Source organism: Salvelinus namaycush, unplaced genomic scaffold, assembly GCF_016432855.1.
Source record: "Salvelinus namaycush isolate Seneca unplaced genomic scaffold, SaNama_1.0 Scaffold516, whole genome shotgun sequence".
NCBI lineage: Eukaryota > Metazoa > Chordata > Actinopteri > Salmoniformes > Salmonidae > Salvelinus > Salvelinus namaycush.
Genome location: NW_024061216.1, coordinates 151,897 through 171,032, shown reverse-complemented (window position 1 = coordinate 171,032; position 19,136 = coordinate 151,897). Strand labels below are relative to the sequence as shown.

At 47.9% G+C, this 19,136-nt stretch overlaps 1 protein-coding gene across 1 annotated transcript; it reads left to right on the top strand.

The window, feature by feature from the left end:
* Window positions 1-10,630: 10,630 nt before the first annotated feature.
* On the top strand, window positions 10,631-11,816 carry LOC120041715 (dynein regulatory complex protein 9-like). Its single transcript, XM_038986582.1, has 2 exons — window positions 10,631-10,851; window positions 11,007-11,816. The coding sequence occupies exons 1-2, from the start codon at window positions 10,723-10,725 to the stop codon at window positions 11,241-11,243; spliced, it is 366 nt and encodes a 121-aa protein (XP_038842510.1). The 5' UTR covers window positions 10,631-10,722; the 3' UTR covers window positions 11,244-11,816.
* Window positions 11,817-19,136: the final 7,320 nt, after the last annotated feature.

Below are 19,136 nucleotides of genomic sequence, written 5' to 3'. Positions count from 1 at the left end.
GAGCTGTGAATTAACCCAGCCGCCGTGCTGAATGCTGACTTTGCTTTTTCCCTCTTTGTGCTGTTGGTATTTCCCAAAGTGCTAAAATTATTCTGACAATTGTTATAGAACCGCTTGAATTTACTAATATATTGTTCCAAAAGGATATTGCCGAATCATTTTTAGAAAATGCTTATATAAATCACTGAACAGATTCCGATAACACACCCCCGACGATATCACCACATACTCATTAACTCTTTGTGTACGAGGGTGGGACACAAGAGATAAGTCTGTGGCTGCACCACGAATACATCCCTGGTTTCGACCAAGGACGGGCTAAGTATACAAAGATAGAAATAAACACCACATAGTAAAGGACTGACTAAACCTAGATAACGCATTATACATATTATTAGACGAATTAGATCAAATGACTGCATCCACCATGCCCAAACTTAAATTCAATGAGTATTTAGATCAGAGTATGATTGATAGAGCGGGAGGTAAAGAACAGTACAGGAAAGTGAAGAAAGTGTGGGAAGGGATAAAACTACAATGGACACAAGCAGGCTACTTTAGCGGGGGAACCCCTACAGGGGGGAAACTCCAATCCATGCAGAGAGGGCTAGAGGAAGCAGTGGAGAAAGCAAGAGCAAGTGAGACAGAGAGGAACAAGGACACACATGTTTAAAAACGAGGGCAAAAAAGAGAGAGAGAGAGCAGAAGCGGAACTAAGAATAGGGACATGGGCGATAGAGGAGACTAGGAGGGTGCTACCAAATAACAAACCAGACATGATGTGCATGGTCTCTGAAACGTCAGCAGATACCAAAGCTACACACGACTATTCTCCCACAGCCCCCCAAGCTGACAACACCAACACGGCGTCTGCTCCTCCCACACTATATCCAGAAATACCAATAGAGGGGGCCCAACCTCCACCATATTCAATGGGCCATAATCAACAAGGCCCGTCTCACAACCCGTTCAATGGTAACCCTTTCCTCACCAGGACCCAGCCCGCAATACAGGCCCCTGTTCTAAGTGTACAGGCAGGCCAGCTGAAGGGGGCTATGAGTTTTGGAATAACAGGAGGGCAGATTATGTGTGAGCAACTCCCCACCACCAGCACTCCAGATCCAGGGAACACCTCCCAATGCAACTCCGGGGTTTTCCCCGGAACCGGACCCCACCTGATAGACCTCAGAGAGTCTGTGGGCTCTCTCATGAGTCTGAAAAATAAAGATGGAGGTGTGTGCTTCCCCTCACAACCTAACCCCACCTACTACCGAGAGTGTTCCCCGCGCAGCCTCCAAGCTGAGGAAGGATCCTGCCAAAGCCACGTGAGCCAGGCAACGGAAAATGATGAGGACAGTAACAGAAACGCACCCACCAGTGTAGAGGTTGAATACGAAATACAAAACCTAAGAAGACAACTAAGTGAATCGATAGCCCTAGCGAAAGGAATGATGGGCGTCGAAGGAGAAGGGATGGGTGAATACCACATCGAAGGCATAATGAATGGTAAGGTGACGGACGTGACCGACACCCAGAGGGCAACCACCACCCGAACGTCCGCCCGGCAGGCTGGACTGAAAGCTAAAGGAGTGACCACCAGAGAACACTGGGACTCTGAACGGGGTGGAGCCTGCATGCTTCCCCTACGCCCAGCAGCTGATCCACGCTTCTTAGAGTACCAACCTTGGAAAATGACTGACTTGACCACAATTATGGAACAAATGCCCAGTCTGCATGGAGGGGCCTCAGCATGGCTACTCCAACTTCAGACTCTGACCTCGGGTCTGAATCTCTGCCTAGGAGATATGAAAGCACTACTAGCCAGAGCAACCGACCATGGCACAATGACCGCTCTCATAACAGCAGCCAACCTGGACGACGACCAGCCTACCTTGCCATTGGACCACTTTAGGACCATACTATGGGGGGAACTGCGCAGAGCATACCCTACAGAAAGAAACCATGCCACCCTGTCTTCATTTACCATCAATCCAGGTGAGCATCCAGCAGCATACCTGGACAGGGCCAAAACCACCTGGAGATCAGTCCACGATGAACCATTCGATCACACGGACACCACTCTCAACATGTGGAAAGACATGGTGGTGAATGGGTGCCCAGGTGATGTAAAAACCAAACTCAGAGGAACCGTGGGGCTGATTGCACTCCCTCTGACACAATTCAATACGCATGTGCATCACCATGTGACCCAACACAACAAGGAAAAAGGGGGTGCTGAGAGCCAGTTCCAGTCCCTTCAAGTTCAGCTCTTGAAGCTACAACTCAAAGAAGCACAGAAGGGGGACAGACCAAAGAAACAGATGGTGGCTGAAGAAACACCGGAACCTGACTCTAAACCTGACATCTCTCAAATAGTTGCACAGACTGTCTCACAGATGATTCAACAGCAGGCTGCACCACTCCCTGTTCCAACAGGGACTCAACCAATGGTGGGACAATACCCACCCCCCCAGCAGCAACAACAGCCATACACTAGATGGGAACAACGGGGTCCGACTAAAGGGCCCTGCTACAACTGTGGTACCCCTGGCCACTACTCACGGGAGTGTCAACAGCCACTCTCTGCACCACAACGTGCATGGAAAGGTAGGGGACGGGGAAGAGGAAGTGGGGGATACCCACCTCCGCAACACTACCATCACCACCAATCCGGACCAAACTATATGCAACCAGCAACACCAACACCAGCATACAACCACCCAGGACCTACTCACATGCAACAGCAGCAGCAGGGAGGATACAACCAACCTCAGTTCCAGGGAATGGCTGGAGACACAATGCCCTGGCCATGAAGATGCCCACCACCTGCGGCAGAAGGGAGACCTGCGGCAGGAGGGGGAAAACAACATTTTCAACTACACACTGAGCCAACTATTATGTGTGAGGTAGGAGGTGTTCCCCATCAGTTCCTTGTAGATACGGGGTGCACCTATTCTGCAATCAGATCCCAGCACATGCTGTCATCAGACTCCATATCGGTGGTGGGAGTAACTGGATCTCCCGAAAACCAAAGACGTACCATTCCATTGACTTTCTCCTGGGGAAACTCTCAGTTGCAACACCAGTTCCTGTATTGCCCCAACTGCCCAATCAATCTACTAGGGAGGGACCTGTTATGTAAAATGGGGTGCACCATATACCTTACTGAGGGTGGGGTGGAAGTATCCACCCACCCACCCTCCTCAACACCTGATCACCCGGTAAGAATCATAATGATGCCACTCCTGCCGACCCCTTTAATGTCCGAAACCCAAGAAGTGTACTGGCTGAAATTAACTCCCATGGGGCCGGCCACCCCACACATCCAGTTCAAGTTCAACCAACTGAAATCACAGATCTACACTCTACATCCATATAAGACTCCACAAGCTGAGATCCATTGTACACTCAATGTAACGGATACTGATGATTGCCCCTATACAGACGACTGGGACGAAAACATGATGCACCTGACACCAACTATCAGGTGTTGCACCATTGTGTGTGGCCCAGAGGGGGTGGCAGCACCGGTTATCCTACAACCACACCTGAAGACCTGGTACATGTTGGGTGAAGAGTCGGCACCTCATGTCACGCTTGCTGTGGGCAATGGTTTTGAAGCACGAAGCCTAGGTCCCATGATCAGGCGGGCATCCAAACTAACCTGGGAGCCCACCTCATCACCAGGCATACACAAGGCCACCTCTGAAAATATGTGGAGATTCCTGTACCTAGACACTGAAGAACAATGTCTTCCTGAACGTCTACCCCTGCCAAGACATCATGGGAAACCATACACTGACCATCCCTCATCGGAAGCACTGATCTCCACTATTGATGAGAAAATTTGGACCACGTCCCCATTCGATGTGGGTCAGCTCCAAGTTGCCCCAGTCGCCATCACCCTACTGAACCCAAATCAGACACCTGTTTACCGAACACAATATCGCTTGAAACCTGAGCAGACTATTGGAATCAAGCCAACCATAGATGGCCTCCTGGCAACGCGAGTCATCTATCGCACTGTCTCTCCATGGAACACGCCCATTCTGCCGGTCTTGAAAGCTGGTGGTGAAACATACCGGATGGTCCAAGACTTCCGAGCGGTAAATGACGTTACTGCACCCATCGACCTGCCTGTCCCTGACCCTCACATCACACTGAGCAATCTCTCACCCAAGCATCAGTACTTCACGGTAGTGGACCTGGCTAATGCTTTTTTCAGCATTCCTCTGGATGAAGCATCTCAACCACTCTTTGCGTTCACCTATGAAAACCAACAGTACACGTACGCTGTTCTTCCACAAGGTTACAGGTGTTCCCCAGGAATTTTCAACCACATCCTGAAGACTCACCTGTCTGAACTGGAAATCCCAGAAGGTGTGGTTCTGATTCAATACGTGGACGACCTCCTGCTTGGAGCTCCTACCTCTGATCTCTGCCTACAAATGACAAAAACGCTACTGGACTTCCTTGCTACCAAAGGATACAAGGTCAAGCTGAGCAAAGTACAGTCCTGTCGAAGAACTGTGCTTTTCCTTGGAAGAGAAATCTCAGGAGATGGAGCGGGACTTTCCAAGTCCCACAGAGACTCCATTCTCCATCACTCACGCCCAATCACTGTCTCTGGGATGTTGTCTTTCCTAGGCTTGACGGGTTACAGCCGAACGCATATCCCTGACTATACAGCCAGAACTGAACCACTGAGAGAGATAGTGCGTGATGCTGGACCCAGGAACCTCCATTCTCCCCTGGCCTGGACGCCTGAAGCGTCAACAGCTTTTGCACTCCTGAAAACTGATCTATCAGCGGCAGCAGCTTTGACTGCACCTGATTACAAGAACAAGTTCCATTTGGATGTTTCTGAAAAGGAAGGATTCACCTCGTCCGTCCTATTCCAGAAACAAGAGGGGGAGAGAAGGGTATTGATGTACCACTCCTCCAAACTTGACCACATTGAGGTAGGACAGACAACATGCTCCAGATACGTTGCTGCAGTAGCGAAAGCTATTGAAAAAACAGCTCACCTCGTGATGTGTCATCCATTGGAGATCCACACCCATCATGGCGTTGCTGCGTATCTGATGAGCAAAGAATTCACGTTCAGTGCTGAAAGAAAAACCAAGATCCAGAACAAATGCACTCAGTCACACATCGCGTTTGTTAACACCGACAAAAATATGGCAGATGCACTCAACGCAGAAGAAGGACTGCCCCACTCTTGTGCTGAAAGAGCGGCACAAGAACTAAAACTGAGACCAGACCTGAAGAATGAACCACTGACCAATCCCGACCAATGGCTGTACACTGATGGCTGCTGCTACAAAGGAGAGGAAGGTAACATTGCAGCTTATGCAGTGGTACAGCAACTACCAGACGGTTCACATGTCACCCTTGAATCGGCCATCATCCCTCAGCCAGCATCTGCCCAATTGGCAGAAATCATAGGATTGACACAGGCTCTCATTAGAGCAAAAGGAAAAACTGTAAACATCTACACAGACTCAGCTTATGCTCATGGAGCAGTCCACACTGATGGACCCCAATGGGTGAGAAGAAACTTTACAACAACAGGAAATCTCCCAATCAAACACAAGACACAGATGGAGAAACTAATAGCATCAGTTTCATTACCAGAAAAGGTAGCCATCATGAAGTGCAAAGGACACCAGCAATTAAAAACTAGGGTCAGTGTGGGAAATGATGCAGCGGATACGGCAGCCAAGAAAGCGGGAGGTTACACACCCAGACAGATGGTACTGCAACCAGAGCTATCACAAACAGAGCTTACCCAGCAAGACATAGCGGTGCTTCAACACTCAGCCGGACCCTACGAACACTCAGTATGGGCACAGAAAGGGGCAACCAAGGGACCACATGAACTCTGGAGATGTCACGACGGAAGACTGGTTGCCCCAGCAAAACTCTGTCCAGAACTCTTACGAGAAGCACATGGCCCCACACACGAAGGCAAACTGAAGACCCTTCAAAAGGTCTCGCACATCTGGTGGCACCCTCACATGAAAGGAATGACTGACTTATTTTGTGACGAATGCAACATTTGTGGCAGCCACAACTCAAAGAAACCATATCAAACACCGATGGGTTCATACCCAGTGCCCAATGCATGTTTTCAGGACATTAGCATAGATTACACCGACATGGGCGCCGATAATGTATCTAAAGGGAAACGCTATCTCTTAGTCATGGTAGATAGGTTCTCCAAATGGGTAGAGGCAATACCAACAGCAAAAGAGGATGCCAGGTCAGTCATTAAGTGGCTACAAACAGAACTTATACCCAGGTATGGCATCCCACGACAAATCAGATCCGACAATGGGTCGCACTTCAGTAACAAACACCTGAGACAGGTGGAAGAAAGATTTGGCATAACGCACAGATTTGGATCTGTGTACAGGCCCCAATCTCAGGGCCTGGTGGAACGCTCAAATCAGACTTTGAAAGCTAAGATAGCAAAAGTATGTGCAGGTTCGAAGTTGACATGGGTTGAAGCCCTGCCTCTGGCGTTGATGGCCATGAGAGCCTCACCAGGGGCAGGCACCCATCTCTCTCCTCATGAGATAATGACTGGAAGAGTCATGCCTGGTCCACCAAGAGAGGGAGGTCATATGCCCGCTCTTGATGTACAACAAATTGAAATGTCTGATTATGTGAAACTACTGACGGAACTCTCTGCAGCACTCTCTACCCAGGTTCGCAAGGTCCAAGAGGGGGAGCTGACGGGAGACACGCCACCACTGAAGGTAAAAGTTGGTGACTGGGTGAGGGTTAAAGTCCACAAGAGAAAGTGGCTGGAACCCAGGTGGACTGGACCGTACGAAGTGAAGGAGGTTACTTCACACTCAGTTCAGGTCAAAGGTAAATCAGGCGCACCTTGGCACCACCTAACACATTGCACTCCAGCTCCAATTCCTTCCAGAACACTGACAGAAGTCAGAGCTGATTTGAGCGGCCTAAATTCGATTCCAAATGAAGACACTCCTGACTCAGGTGATGCGGCATCAAACTCCGCCTCCCCTGAAAAAGGAACCTCGCCCAGTTAGAGGGACATTTCTCCCTCCCTGGGAAAGGCTAGGGATATCTGGCCCCTTATTTGTGATATTCCTACTGATATTTGGGGTGTCCCTGGGCACCTTCACATGGTTAATAGAACAACTATCACACCCTACCACATCACGTACACTTACCCCTACCCATATCCCAAACACCGTCCCTGACATCACTCCCTCCAATCACTCCCGTCCCAAACGTAGCACTGCACCCACAGAACAACAATGCACTCCAACAAAGGTCAGAAGCACCACCTTATGTGTACCCTCAAATGTGACCACCACCATTACACTGCCTTGGGGGGTATTGGGAAATGCTAGGAATGGCCTGGGAGGGCATGCTCTGGAGTACACCAGATTTAACTGGTACATGACAAAAGGGGGGTTTCAGGAGTGGTCATGGAAGAACCTGGTCGCTGAGACTGGTCCTGACTGGTCCAGTTATTCATCAGGACAAGCAGTTCTTATCTGGCGACAAAGATTGTCGCTGACTAGGACTGGATTGCATAATTGGGGTCTATCACTAATTATCCGACCAGGTACTGGGACGGGTTGTCAGGATTTTATACTAGCACCACATGAAGATTCTAGCAAGGCTCAACTCTACTGGCCATTAAAAATCTGCATTACACAACAGGCTCAGCCCTCTGCTATTTCTGACCGGTTTACTGTTTTAACATCTAAGGGGAAGGGTGATTGGGGTCCTATTATTTTGGTCACCACTCCTACCACCCCTGATGATACCATTCTTACTGCCACCGGAATCTCAGGTTTCTCTAACAATTGGCTTTTATTGACCGAACAAGCAGCTAACACGACCCTGCAAAGCTGTGTCGTTTGCATGGGAGCTAGACCATTGCTCCGCATAGTCCCAGCCGCCATTACCGGAGACTGTCTAATGCCCCTTATGGACAAAGACAACCCACCTGAGAAGTGTTCACAGTGGGACGCTGTTTATCCGGTAGTCACCACTGTGGTCAAGAAACCGATATTCTCCTCTAGCGTGGCTAGAGCTAACTTCACATGCATAAACATGACAGGAGGAGGGACATTGTTTGGTAAGCTCCCTGCTAGTTGGTGCTTGTACACTCACATGCTCACGGCCATCTTTAAACCAGTGTCTAGAGCTGATGTGTGGTGGTGGTGTGGGGGAACTCGTCTGTTTGACAGACTTCCCCGCAATGCCACTGGTACCTGTGCACTTGTAACTCTTCTGTTGCCCATCTCTGTTTACCCCATAGGCGTCCAAGATCTGCTCACCCGTATACAAGCCCTGGGTCCTGAATATTGGCCTACCAGGACCAAGCGCACGGTGGGCCCTTCTGCTGGGGACCCAACTTACATTGATGCAATTGGCGTCCCCAGGGGGGTACCAGATGAGTATAAATTGGTTGACCAAGTAGCCGCGGGTTTTGAATCATCATTTTGCTGGTGGTGTACAGTTAATAAAAATGTGGACAGAATTAATTACATTCATTTTAATGTCCAGAAACTGGGCAATTGGACTCAACAAGGCTTCGAGGCGGTCCATGGCCAATTGGCAGCTACATCCCTGATGGTATTTCAAAATAGAATCGCGGTAGATATGTTATTGGCTGAACGCGGGGGGGTCTGTGCCATGTTTGGGGAGCAATGTTGTACTTTCATTCCCAATAACACAGCAACTGATGGTAGTCTTACTGTTGCCCTAGAGGGTCTTCGTACACTTAATGGGAAGATGAAGCACCACTCCGGGGTTGACACCTCTATGTGGGACTCCTGGATGGATGCGTTTGGTAAATATAAGACCCTGATCTCCTCTGTCCTAGTGTCCGTTGCTGTTTTTGTGGCTATCCTAACCCTGTGCGGTTGTTGCTGTATTCCTTGCGCTCGCACATTAGCCACTAGATTGATTACCACTGCCATTACCCCTATGCCCAAGGACCAGGCCCATATGTACCCGCTTTTGGAGGTTGAGGACCCTAATGAGGCCTTTGCACCTTTTCAGGAACCCCTCCCTCCTGACTTCTCCTCTTGGCCACTCCAGGTGTAGTTCTTGGAGTGGTCTCCTTTTTGTCCTTGCTCATTTACCTCGCTTCGCTGCATACTTGAGGGGGCTTCTTGTTTTCGTTATATCCTTATTTTTTGTCTCTGCTATAGTTTTCACGTCTTAAAAGACGGGGGACTCAAAAATTTGGTTTCTACCAAATTGTTTGGTTGCTTTTATTTTTCACGTCTAATAGACGTGAAGAGGGGGATTTGTCATATATACATATATTCATATACATAGCTCATAAATCAAGCACATATATTAAACATGATTTAGGTGGCCTAGGCTGATTTAGAGCCTGCTTGTGACCATAGGATTAAAGCTTGCACAACACACCCCATTGCTAAGACACAAGATTGTTGTTGCATAACACATGGTTCCCCATTTTGTCACAAAGACACTAACCGCACAAGACAGTATTAGAGCGCCAAACTAAACCGCCTGACTTAAGTAATTGCTCACATCCCTCTAATCAGGAAACCCCCTAGCCCCAGACAGTAACGGCCAGTTACAGTTCCCCTTATCTCATGACTCCTGGACACACAAATATTTCATCATCGCATGAACACACACACTTCACTCCCCTCTCTACTGGTCGGGTGCCAAGAGCAGAGGACTCTGCTGTGCACCAATGGGGCTACTGCTATGGCCAGAGCAGACCCGCCTCCAACTCTTCAGGACCAGTCAGAAGACCAACACGAAGAGACTCTACCTACATTGTTCCATGTATAAAATCTGCTGTAATCTCTGTTTAGGCTACCCTTTTTCAGCTGACTCCTTAAGAGCCATATGATTAGGTCCGTGCACGATAAACTGCAGGACAAGATATCTTTGACTCAATAAACCTGCCATTTTGCTACAACTGAAATCCACTCTGTCCAGCGTCTTGATTTGGTCTCTCTCTCAGGTAGTTATTCATCAACAGAGGCCAAAAAACATTTGTGAAAAACTGAACAGAGACACGACAACACAGACTGAAAATCTGCCAAAGAGCTGGACTCGTGTTTGTGTGAGTGAGTTATACTACATTATGCCAAATGTAGACTTAATAACATAGAAATTTCAATTTTATAAAAGTGGCCTTTTGTAATTCTCACCTTCACTGTAAGAAAAATGGCAGAAAAGGAAATTGGAATGGAATGCTGGGAAATTCACGTAGTCGGTTACGACAGAAACGCATAATCAAAACATGTATTTATTTGTATCTAACTATTTAACTGTCACTTTATTGCATTCTCGTGCGTTTCACACAACATAATAATCAAAGTAGATAAGAATTTGTCATTTTTTGAAAACAATAATCAAATGTTGTGCGTTACCAGGGTAACCGGGGTAAACTACCAAGTGTGCTGCTAGACAAGCTAAACTATGCTCTAGTTAAACTACTGGCCTTTTATTGTGCATAAATATAGCTAGTAAACTTCAACACGTCCCGTGAAGACACGTAAGAAATATACCTAGCTACGAATCTGTTGATTGTGTTATTGAGCATTTTGCCCAGGATATTTTCTAACACAAAAATGTCACAGTTAGAAAACGGTATCGTTAGTAGCTAGCTAGATAGGCGATGTTGTAAATTGCTTGGCTAATTTCGCTCGAATTCAGTGTTCACAGACCATCAGGATGTCGGTTCCTTTGTCTGGGGTAGAGCTGCTCAGAGTGTGTACAGTGCTCCAGGACTGTGAGGCACAGCTGGCAGTGCTGGGTCACATCATGCCCGACACCTACAGGGGTCGTCCAGAAGCTGATAAGGTATTATCTGATTATCCTCAGCTAACATTATACGCGGAGCTAATGTCAATTGGCTTTTTCAAGCGATGATGCGTCTTTAGCAAATTAATGGTATGCTTGCTATCTAAGCTGTAATTTTCTCCTATTCAGCCCGTATTCATATGTTTTTGTGGAAGTTTGTGTCAGCCGACATTGGACAGGTCCTTGAACAGCAGAAAGGGGCAGAGCAGAACCTGAAAGCAGCCCGTCAGTTTGAGAGAGAGTCTGGGAGACTGTCAGATGCCACCCGTGAGCTGCACAGATCCCAGAAGGAACTGAACCGCACGCTAGAGGAGGACCCACTGTCCCCTGACAACCTGGCCAAGGTGCAGAGAGACAGGTGGGTTCCAGATAGCTCTTGTTCGGGGCTTTAGTGCACGTTCCGACTTGGACCAGAGCTAGGTTCCAGACAATTTAATAAAATAGAAGCCCACAACTCTGTGCTTCAAACAGAGATGTATTATGATTTATTATGCACACGAGACAACTTTTCAACTACTTAGCCAAGTTCGCACCCAGCCTCTCCAATGCTAATGCACCCCTGCATCAACTGCTAAAGCAGTCCAGTGAGTTTCTCTGGGACAAGCAACACAACATTGCTTTCCAAATGTGAAAGACTTGATCCCGAGAGAACCAGGACCAATCCTTGCCTACTACGACCCCGACAAAGAGCTCAGACTCCAAGTAGACGCGTCGAAGTATGGACTAGGTTCAGTGCTACTGCAAGAAGGAAAGCCCATCGGCTACGCTTCCAAATCTCTCACAGACTGTGAAATCAAATTGAAAAGGAGCTCTACGCCATTCTGTTCGGATGTAAACGTTTCCATCAGTACGTATATGGACGACAAGTCATTGTGGAATCCGACCACAAGCCCCTTGAGTCAATCATGAGGAAACCACTAGCCGCAGCCCCGCCAAGGCTACAGAGAATGATTCTTCAACTACAAAAATACAACTTCACAATCACTCACCGTCCAGGCAAAGACATCCCTGTCGCAGACACACTCTCCAGGAAGTGTCTTACCTATAAGGACAGCAGCCTCAGTGAAGGTGTAACAGTACTCTTCTTGCGTTGTGTACAATCAATCCTCGACACGAACTCCAACGTGTAGCACCAGTCATGGAGATTTATTCTGATAGGAACAGCACAAAATTGCACGTCATGCAATGCACGGCTCACCATCCAACTCTGCACTCACGCACGCTGGTTTGGTGCTTGTTCACTGGGACGATTCTAACTGAAACATCCTCCCTCGTAAGCAAGCTACGCAAACCAGCCAATAAGATGCCATGTTGAGTAGGTGACGGCAAGACAAAACTAAAACCAAAAACCCATTGGCTTAACAATAAAGTGGCAAGGGGAATCACCAATAAAACCCTGTTACACTCCCCCCTACTGAATTCCACTTGCAAAGAAAAATAATAAAAATACAAAACGGCACTGTGCAAACATACCAGATACAGAGACACTCAACATATGTACAGAATAATCCAGAGAATTTTTTTTTTGATATATTTTTATACTACCTAATAGAGAAACTAAAAGGTAAAGCTGTGTATACCAAGGATGCAGACCCTGCTTTAAATCAGTCACTAAATATTCCAGTCATTAGACTATTCTCCTTGAGAATTAGAGTGAAAAGCGGTTGATCAATCCCCTTAGCCCTCATAGGTAAACATGCCCGTTACATGTTAAGTACACTCAGTGACTTTAAAACATCCAAGTAATAAAATAAACTACCATAAGAGAGTTGATCATATCCGTCACATTACCATCTTGCAACCTCTAATCATGGTCACAATGATGTAAAAGCAAAACAAATAAAAGATGCCAATACCATTGACCCTCTATTCACATATTAAACCTTCAAGAGCTAACTGTCTGCTGATTCATAATCTCAATCAGTCTTGACACTGGTTTAAATAGTCTTCCTGCCCTTGACCTAATACGACCCCGACTAGCTTCAACTGCATAAGGGGTAACAGTGTTTTGTACTGTTGCAATAGTGGGTCTGTCAACACAGTCCGTCTGTAACTGATCAGGTAAGGAATGGTCCGAGTTTGGTAGGTCAGTACGGATATCGTAAGTAGACTGGTCAATTAGCTCACTCACTACACTGTTACGGTCTCGGTCAGATTCTTGAAGACTCTGACCGAGGCAGACCTTCCAGCTGCAGTATATCTCCCACCGAATCCAAAGGTGGAATATCCTGAGCATCCAAGGATCGCACATCACCCTCCAGGCTTGTGTCACCTGTTCCTTCAGAAGGCAATTCTGACACCCACACTCTTGTTCTGTACTCAGCATCATCATCCACTGCAGTGTCCATGGCAGCTGAGACCATAAGGCTGTCATTCATGCCCTCAGACTCTGTTAATCCAGACATGTCTGTTCCCTCATCAACGGCAGCATGGGGAAGAGGAATGAAGTTGACTGGCATTATCAGGTTGCGATGTACCGTCTTCTCCCGTCCAGTGGAGCTGTTCTGAATCTTAAAAGTGTGGCTGTCAGCATTCAACCCAGTGACAAGGTAGACAGTATCCTCCCAACGGTCAGCGAGCTTCCGCTTTCCCCGCTCCCCCTTGTTAGCCAGCAACACTCGATCACCAATCTCCACTGGTGCTCCTCTGACTCTTCTGTCATAAAGGTCAGCATGTCTCTTCAACTGCTTCGCTGCAGATGCCTGTGCTGTATTCATGGCTTCTTTCAGATCTCTCCTCAAAGACTGAACAAACTGGTCATAGTCGACAACTTCTGGGTTCTCTATGACAGAGCCAAAGACTAGGTCAACAGGCAGTCTTGGCGTCCTCCCAAACATTAGCAGGAAAGGGGCAAAGCCTGTGGTCTCGTGGATTGTACAATTGTACGCAAACGTGAGGGACTTCAGCGCCTGAGGCCATCTGTGCTTTGCTCTCGTTGGCAGGGCCCGGATCATGTTTCCCAACGTCCTATTCATCCTTTCGCAGGACCCGTTCCCCATCGGATGGTACGGCGTGGTGTGAGACTTCTGAACACCTGCAACACTCAACAGTTCGGCTATTAAAGCGCTCTCGAAGTTGGCTCCCTGGTCTGAGTGTATACGGCGAGGCATCCCGTAGACACAGAAATAGTTGTTCCACAACTGATGAGCTACTGACTTAGCAGACTGGTTCGGACACAAGAAGGCATGAGCCAATTTGGTAAAGTGGTCAGTAACAACGAGCACATCCAAGGACTTGTTTGAAGAATCTTCTGCAGACCAGAAGTCTATGCACACTAGTTCAAGAGGCTCAGTTGTTATTATGCTCTCAAGAGGAGCTCTTGCTTCCGGATCAGGAGTCTTGCTCACGACGCATCTCCTGCAGCACTTCACATATGCCTTTACCTCCCTCTCCAGGCCATGCCAGAAGAACCTCTGTCTTGTCAGGTAGACTGTTCTCTGTTGGCCCTGGTGACCAGCTTCATCATGGACACCCTTCAACACCATTGCTTTCATGGAGGCTGGAACCACATACAGATACGTTTTCCTCTTTGTAACCACATTCCTTGAAACACGATACAGTACACCCATCTTCATGGTCAACTTGTCCCAACTTCTGAGAAGACACAAAACCTCAACAGTCTCATGGGAACGCTCTCTCCGGGATGGCCTTCTCCCCCTCTCCACAAAGAAGATCACTCTGCTGATCACGTTGTCATCACGCTGCTTACTCATCAGTCGGTCGTGTGGCAGAACATCGACATCGGTTTGCTCTGATGGCATAACAGCCTGTGGAAGCTGTGGCAACAGCAGTGCATGTGAGCCCACTTCATCCCCCCAGCACCTGTGTGAATGAAGAACAGCTGCAACTTCATGTCTTGATAAAGCACCAGATGGGGGGTCAACAGTAGCCTGACAGCTAATGACCACTTCGTTGGAGTCAGAGGATTTGTCAAAGGGGTGGCTGGACCAGCGAAACACATCTTGCACTCTGTCTGTGCGCACAGCGTCGGCTTCAGCTAGTAAGGTCTCGTACGGGACCCTTGTCAGGCGATGGAGTGCACTGGGTCGTACGAAGGGCTCTCTGCTCAAAGCATCTGCAACAACATTTATTTTTCCAGGGATGTACTTGATGTCAAACTCGTACGGTGCCAGCTTGGCGACCCATCTCTGTTCACAAGCATCAAGCTTTGCTTTGGTCAGAATGTATGTCAAGGGATTATTATCCGTCCATACCGTGAACTGCTGTCCCCGTAGCCAGTGGTGGAACTTGTCACAGATAGCCCATTTCATGGCAAAGAACTCGAGCCTGTGCGCAGGATACCTCGACTGCGCATAACTGAGGGACTTGCTCGCGAAGGCTATAGGTCTCGCTGTAGCTCCCTGTTCCTGCACCTGGGACAGCACAGCACCTAAGCCATTGCTGGACGCATCCACCGAGAGTAGAAAGGGTTTTTCGAAGTTGGGGTGGGCCAACAAAACCTGGTCCAGTAAGGCTTGCTTTAGCTGGAATAAGGCCTGTCTGCATTCTGTTGTCCAGTCGGCAGCCGTCAACTTCCTGACAGGTGAGCGTCGCTTCTTTTTCCAGCGTGGAGCCTTGTGTCCAGTAGTCAATCCAAAGAGAGGCTTTGCAATGGTTGAGCAACCTTCAATGAACTGTTGATAATACACCACCATCCCAAGGAATGACCTCAATTTCTTCTGAGATGGAATGTCAGTGCCATCTTCCATCAGATCAGCTTCTGTTACTCCTGTAATGGCCCTCACCTTCTCAGGGTCTGTAGCTACACCATCCGCACTAATGATATGCCCCAGAAACTTCACAGACCTCTGCAGAAAGTTACACTTTTTTGGCGCCAACTTCAGGTTGTGAGCCTTGAGACGCTCAAAAACCATTTCCAGGCGCTGTATAGCCAGATCTTCAGTGGGCGCATAGACCAAGACATCGTCAAGGTAACACAGCAGGCTAAGAAAGTTCTGATCTCCAAAGATGTTTAGCATCATCCTCATAAAGGTTGCAGGACTATTACATAACCCCTGTGGCATACGATTGTATTCGTACAATCCAAATGGCGACGTAAAAGCTGTGAATCTCCGGTCATCCTCATGCACTTCCACATTGTAGTAGCCAGAGGTAAGGTCCATTGTCGAGAAGAAGGCATTTCCACCTAAAGCAGCCAGCGCGTCAGCCTGGTGAGGGAGTGGGTGGGCGTCTTTGATGGTGCGAGCATTGAGCAAACGAAAATCAGTACAGAGTCTCAGGTCTCCAGACTTCTTCCATACAAGGACAAGGGGAGAGGCGAACTCACTACTAGACTTCCTTATGATTTCACATTCTTCCATCTCATTCAATGCTTGTTTGAGCTTCTCATAATGATTTGGTGAAAGGCGTCGGTAGGGCATCCGAAAGGGTTTCTCATCACTCAGTTGAATGCGGTGAAGACATCCGGAAGCTTTTCCACAATCCAACTTGTGCCTGGAAAAAATAGACTGGTACTCAGCTATGAGCTGGATGAGTTTCTTCTTACCAGCAGGAGACGCTTGACAGGAGTCGACATCAATATCAGACAAACCTAAGTCACGTAAGACCTCAGGATCGCTTGAACTGTTAGGTCCGTCAGTATCGTGAAGTTGGCTGGAACCGTCATCAGTCAGTGTCAAGTCATCTTGGCAGTCAGTGAGTATATCAGCCGTTCTCTGCACTTGCTGCTGTAAAGCTGCTGATGAATCATCATTCACACACGAACAGTCAAAGTCCTCTAGAGCCATGCAAGGAAAGACATCGGCTAGAGTGGCGTTTCGTCTCAATGTCACGGTCTTCTGAGAAGGGTTTATCACTCTAACAGGGAGCCACCCATCCCCCCGCAATAGAGCTACTGTCCTCCCTACTAGTATTGACCTTGGTGTTGACCTTGAACTGCTGGGCTCAATGAGAACAGCACTGCCCGCTGATAGATTCTGAGTGTTTCGTAGTCTGCCCCAGACTAAGTGCTCCTGCATAGGCTCTAGAGTCACCGCCCCTTTTAGTCTCACAGTTCCAACTTTGTCAGGTACTTCACTGTCTCTCCATCTCTCCACATTAGCCATCATATTGATTAGCTTGCTCTCCTCACCCCCGTCACACCCAGGAGTATAAACCCTCTTCCAGAGATCTCCATCCGTCTTCAGGTGGCGAATCAAGTGCTTTAGGAGATTGCTGCCCAAGATGAGGTCATCACTCTGGCCTTCAACCACCAGTGTAGGCACGGCAACTCTACATCCGTACACCTCCATCTCCAGCTCACATACTCCCAAAGGCCTCGTCTTCAACCCACCACAACCAACCAAGACTACCTCTGTAGGACTCAATGATGGACTTTTCAACACTCCTGCACGCAACAGTTCAGGTAAGACCCTAGAGCTCAAGGTACAAGCCATGGATCCACTGTCAACCATAGCTCTCATTTCCACTTCTCCTCCTATTAACACCTTGGCATAAAATAAATCATCATGTGCGGAAAGCCTCTGTGTGTTCTGCATTATGATACTCTTCTCAGTCTCCATTTCGTCACAAACACTTTTATATACAGACTCCAAATCAACAGCTCTCACCGGTGGGGACTCTACAAAAGGCCCAACACTCTCCCCTTCTACATGCAGGCCTACTAGTTTTCCGGGAGCTGAGCAGTGGTTACTGTAGGGACTCCACCAGCTGTGCGCAGAGCTGCGGCCTTGGGGCACTGAGAGCGTGCGTGGCCAGCTACATGACAAAGAAAGCAGAGGTGATTGGCCCTGCAGTGAAAGTAAGTATCATGTCCAGCATCCCCGCACACGTTACATGGCCCATTAGACTTCACTTTGCTCCTATTCCCTTTCTGGAATTTATGGTCAGACTGTTGTGGCCTCTGCTCCAGCACACGCTCCAGCATTGCAAGGATACGTTCCATCGGCTCAGCTGAGCCCTGAATAGTCTGGGCTGGGTAAGGCAACGTATTGGGTACTTCCATGTGGGGCCTCACAGCAGGCATGGTGATCGGCATGACAGCGCCAACTTCCTGCTTCATTGTTGTGATGGCTGGGGTCACCTTAGATAAGTGAGAGTACCTCTGCTCCCTCCTGTATTCATCCAACCTCTCATGAACATCTGCAGCAGTCCACTGCTGTAATGGCTTGCACTTAAAGATAAGGGACAGTTCAGCGTTAGGGCAGTGTCTGATGAACATGACTGTGAGCTCACGAGATGGGTCTTCAACCCTTTTTTTCTGTCTCTTTAGACAATCTTCAGCAACCTCCATAGCCCTGTTCAGTCTGAGCCAATATTCAAATGGTTGTTCATCAGTCAGAGGTAATGTGGCATAAAAGTCAGCGAGGGGCATGCTTGAAAAAGCAGTGTCACTAAAATGTTGTTTCAGTATGTCAAAGATGGGACTCGGGCCTTTAGATAAATCAACGGAGGGATTGCTGCGTATGCCCACTTTAACAACATCGCGGGCCCTTCCCATAAGCCTACCCATAACCTCAACAGCTTGGTCCATCACAGATACATCCCTCTTACGCATGTAAACCATGACCATATCCTCCCACTCATGCACTGTGCACTTTTCAGAGCCATCCCCCCGAAAGTACACCGGTTCCCTGATATCAGACTTCAATACCAGGTTCAGGCCTGACACATCCAAACCCCTAGAGCTGCATGCATTCCCCATAACATTGTCCCCAACATGTCCAACAATTGCCTTTGACTCCAAACAGGAGGCAATGTTCTCCCCAATGGAATGACCAATCTGCTGTACTATGTCTGCAATGAAATCCATGGAGACCGCCCCACTCCCTGTATTTGGCAAAACTCTGTCATACACATCCTTGGGCGTTTCCATGGGTACACTATCATCAAAACTCCCAAAACCCTCCAGTTTAGGCATAGGTGTAGAAGCAACTGGAATTTTGCCTGAACCCCTACCAACAGATGGTGACAGATTAAATGACAGGAAACCCCTACCTCTCCCAACACCTTCCATTTTAACAATGGGAAATCAACACACTAATAAAAATGTAACTAGCAAAAAAAATGCATATATATATTTCTTTCTTTAACCTCACGTCAAAATCTAACCTATATCTAGTACACTGGTAAAACTCACCCTACTTATATCAGATATACTTTAGAATTGCAAATAAACAAGTAACACAAAAGTTATATCGTTTATCTGTGAAGTGTCTCAGCCAGAGAAATCATCAATTTCGATAATAAAACGTTGGTGGCGCCCTCTTGTGGCGAAATGCGATATCGCCATAAACTGCACCAGCAACGTCTTATCTGATTCTTCA

Coding starts and splice junctions, on each gene's coding strand:
- LOC120041715 (XM_038986582.1), top strand. CDS start 10,723: ATGTCGGTTCCTTTGTCTGGGGTAGAGCTGCTCAGAGTGTGTACAGTG. Junction 10,852..11,006: donor GTCGTCCAGAAGCTGATAAG/GTATTATCTGAT, acceptor TTTTTGTGGAAG/TTTGTGTCAGCCGACATTGG.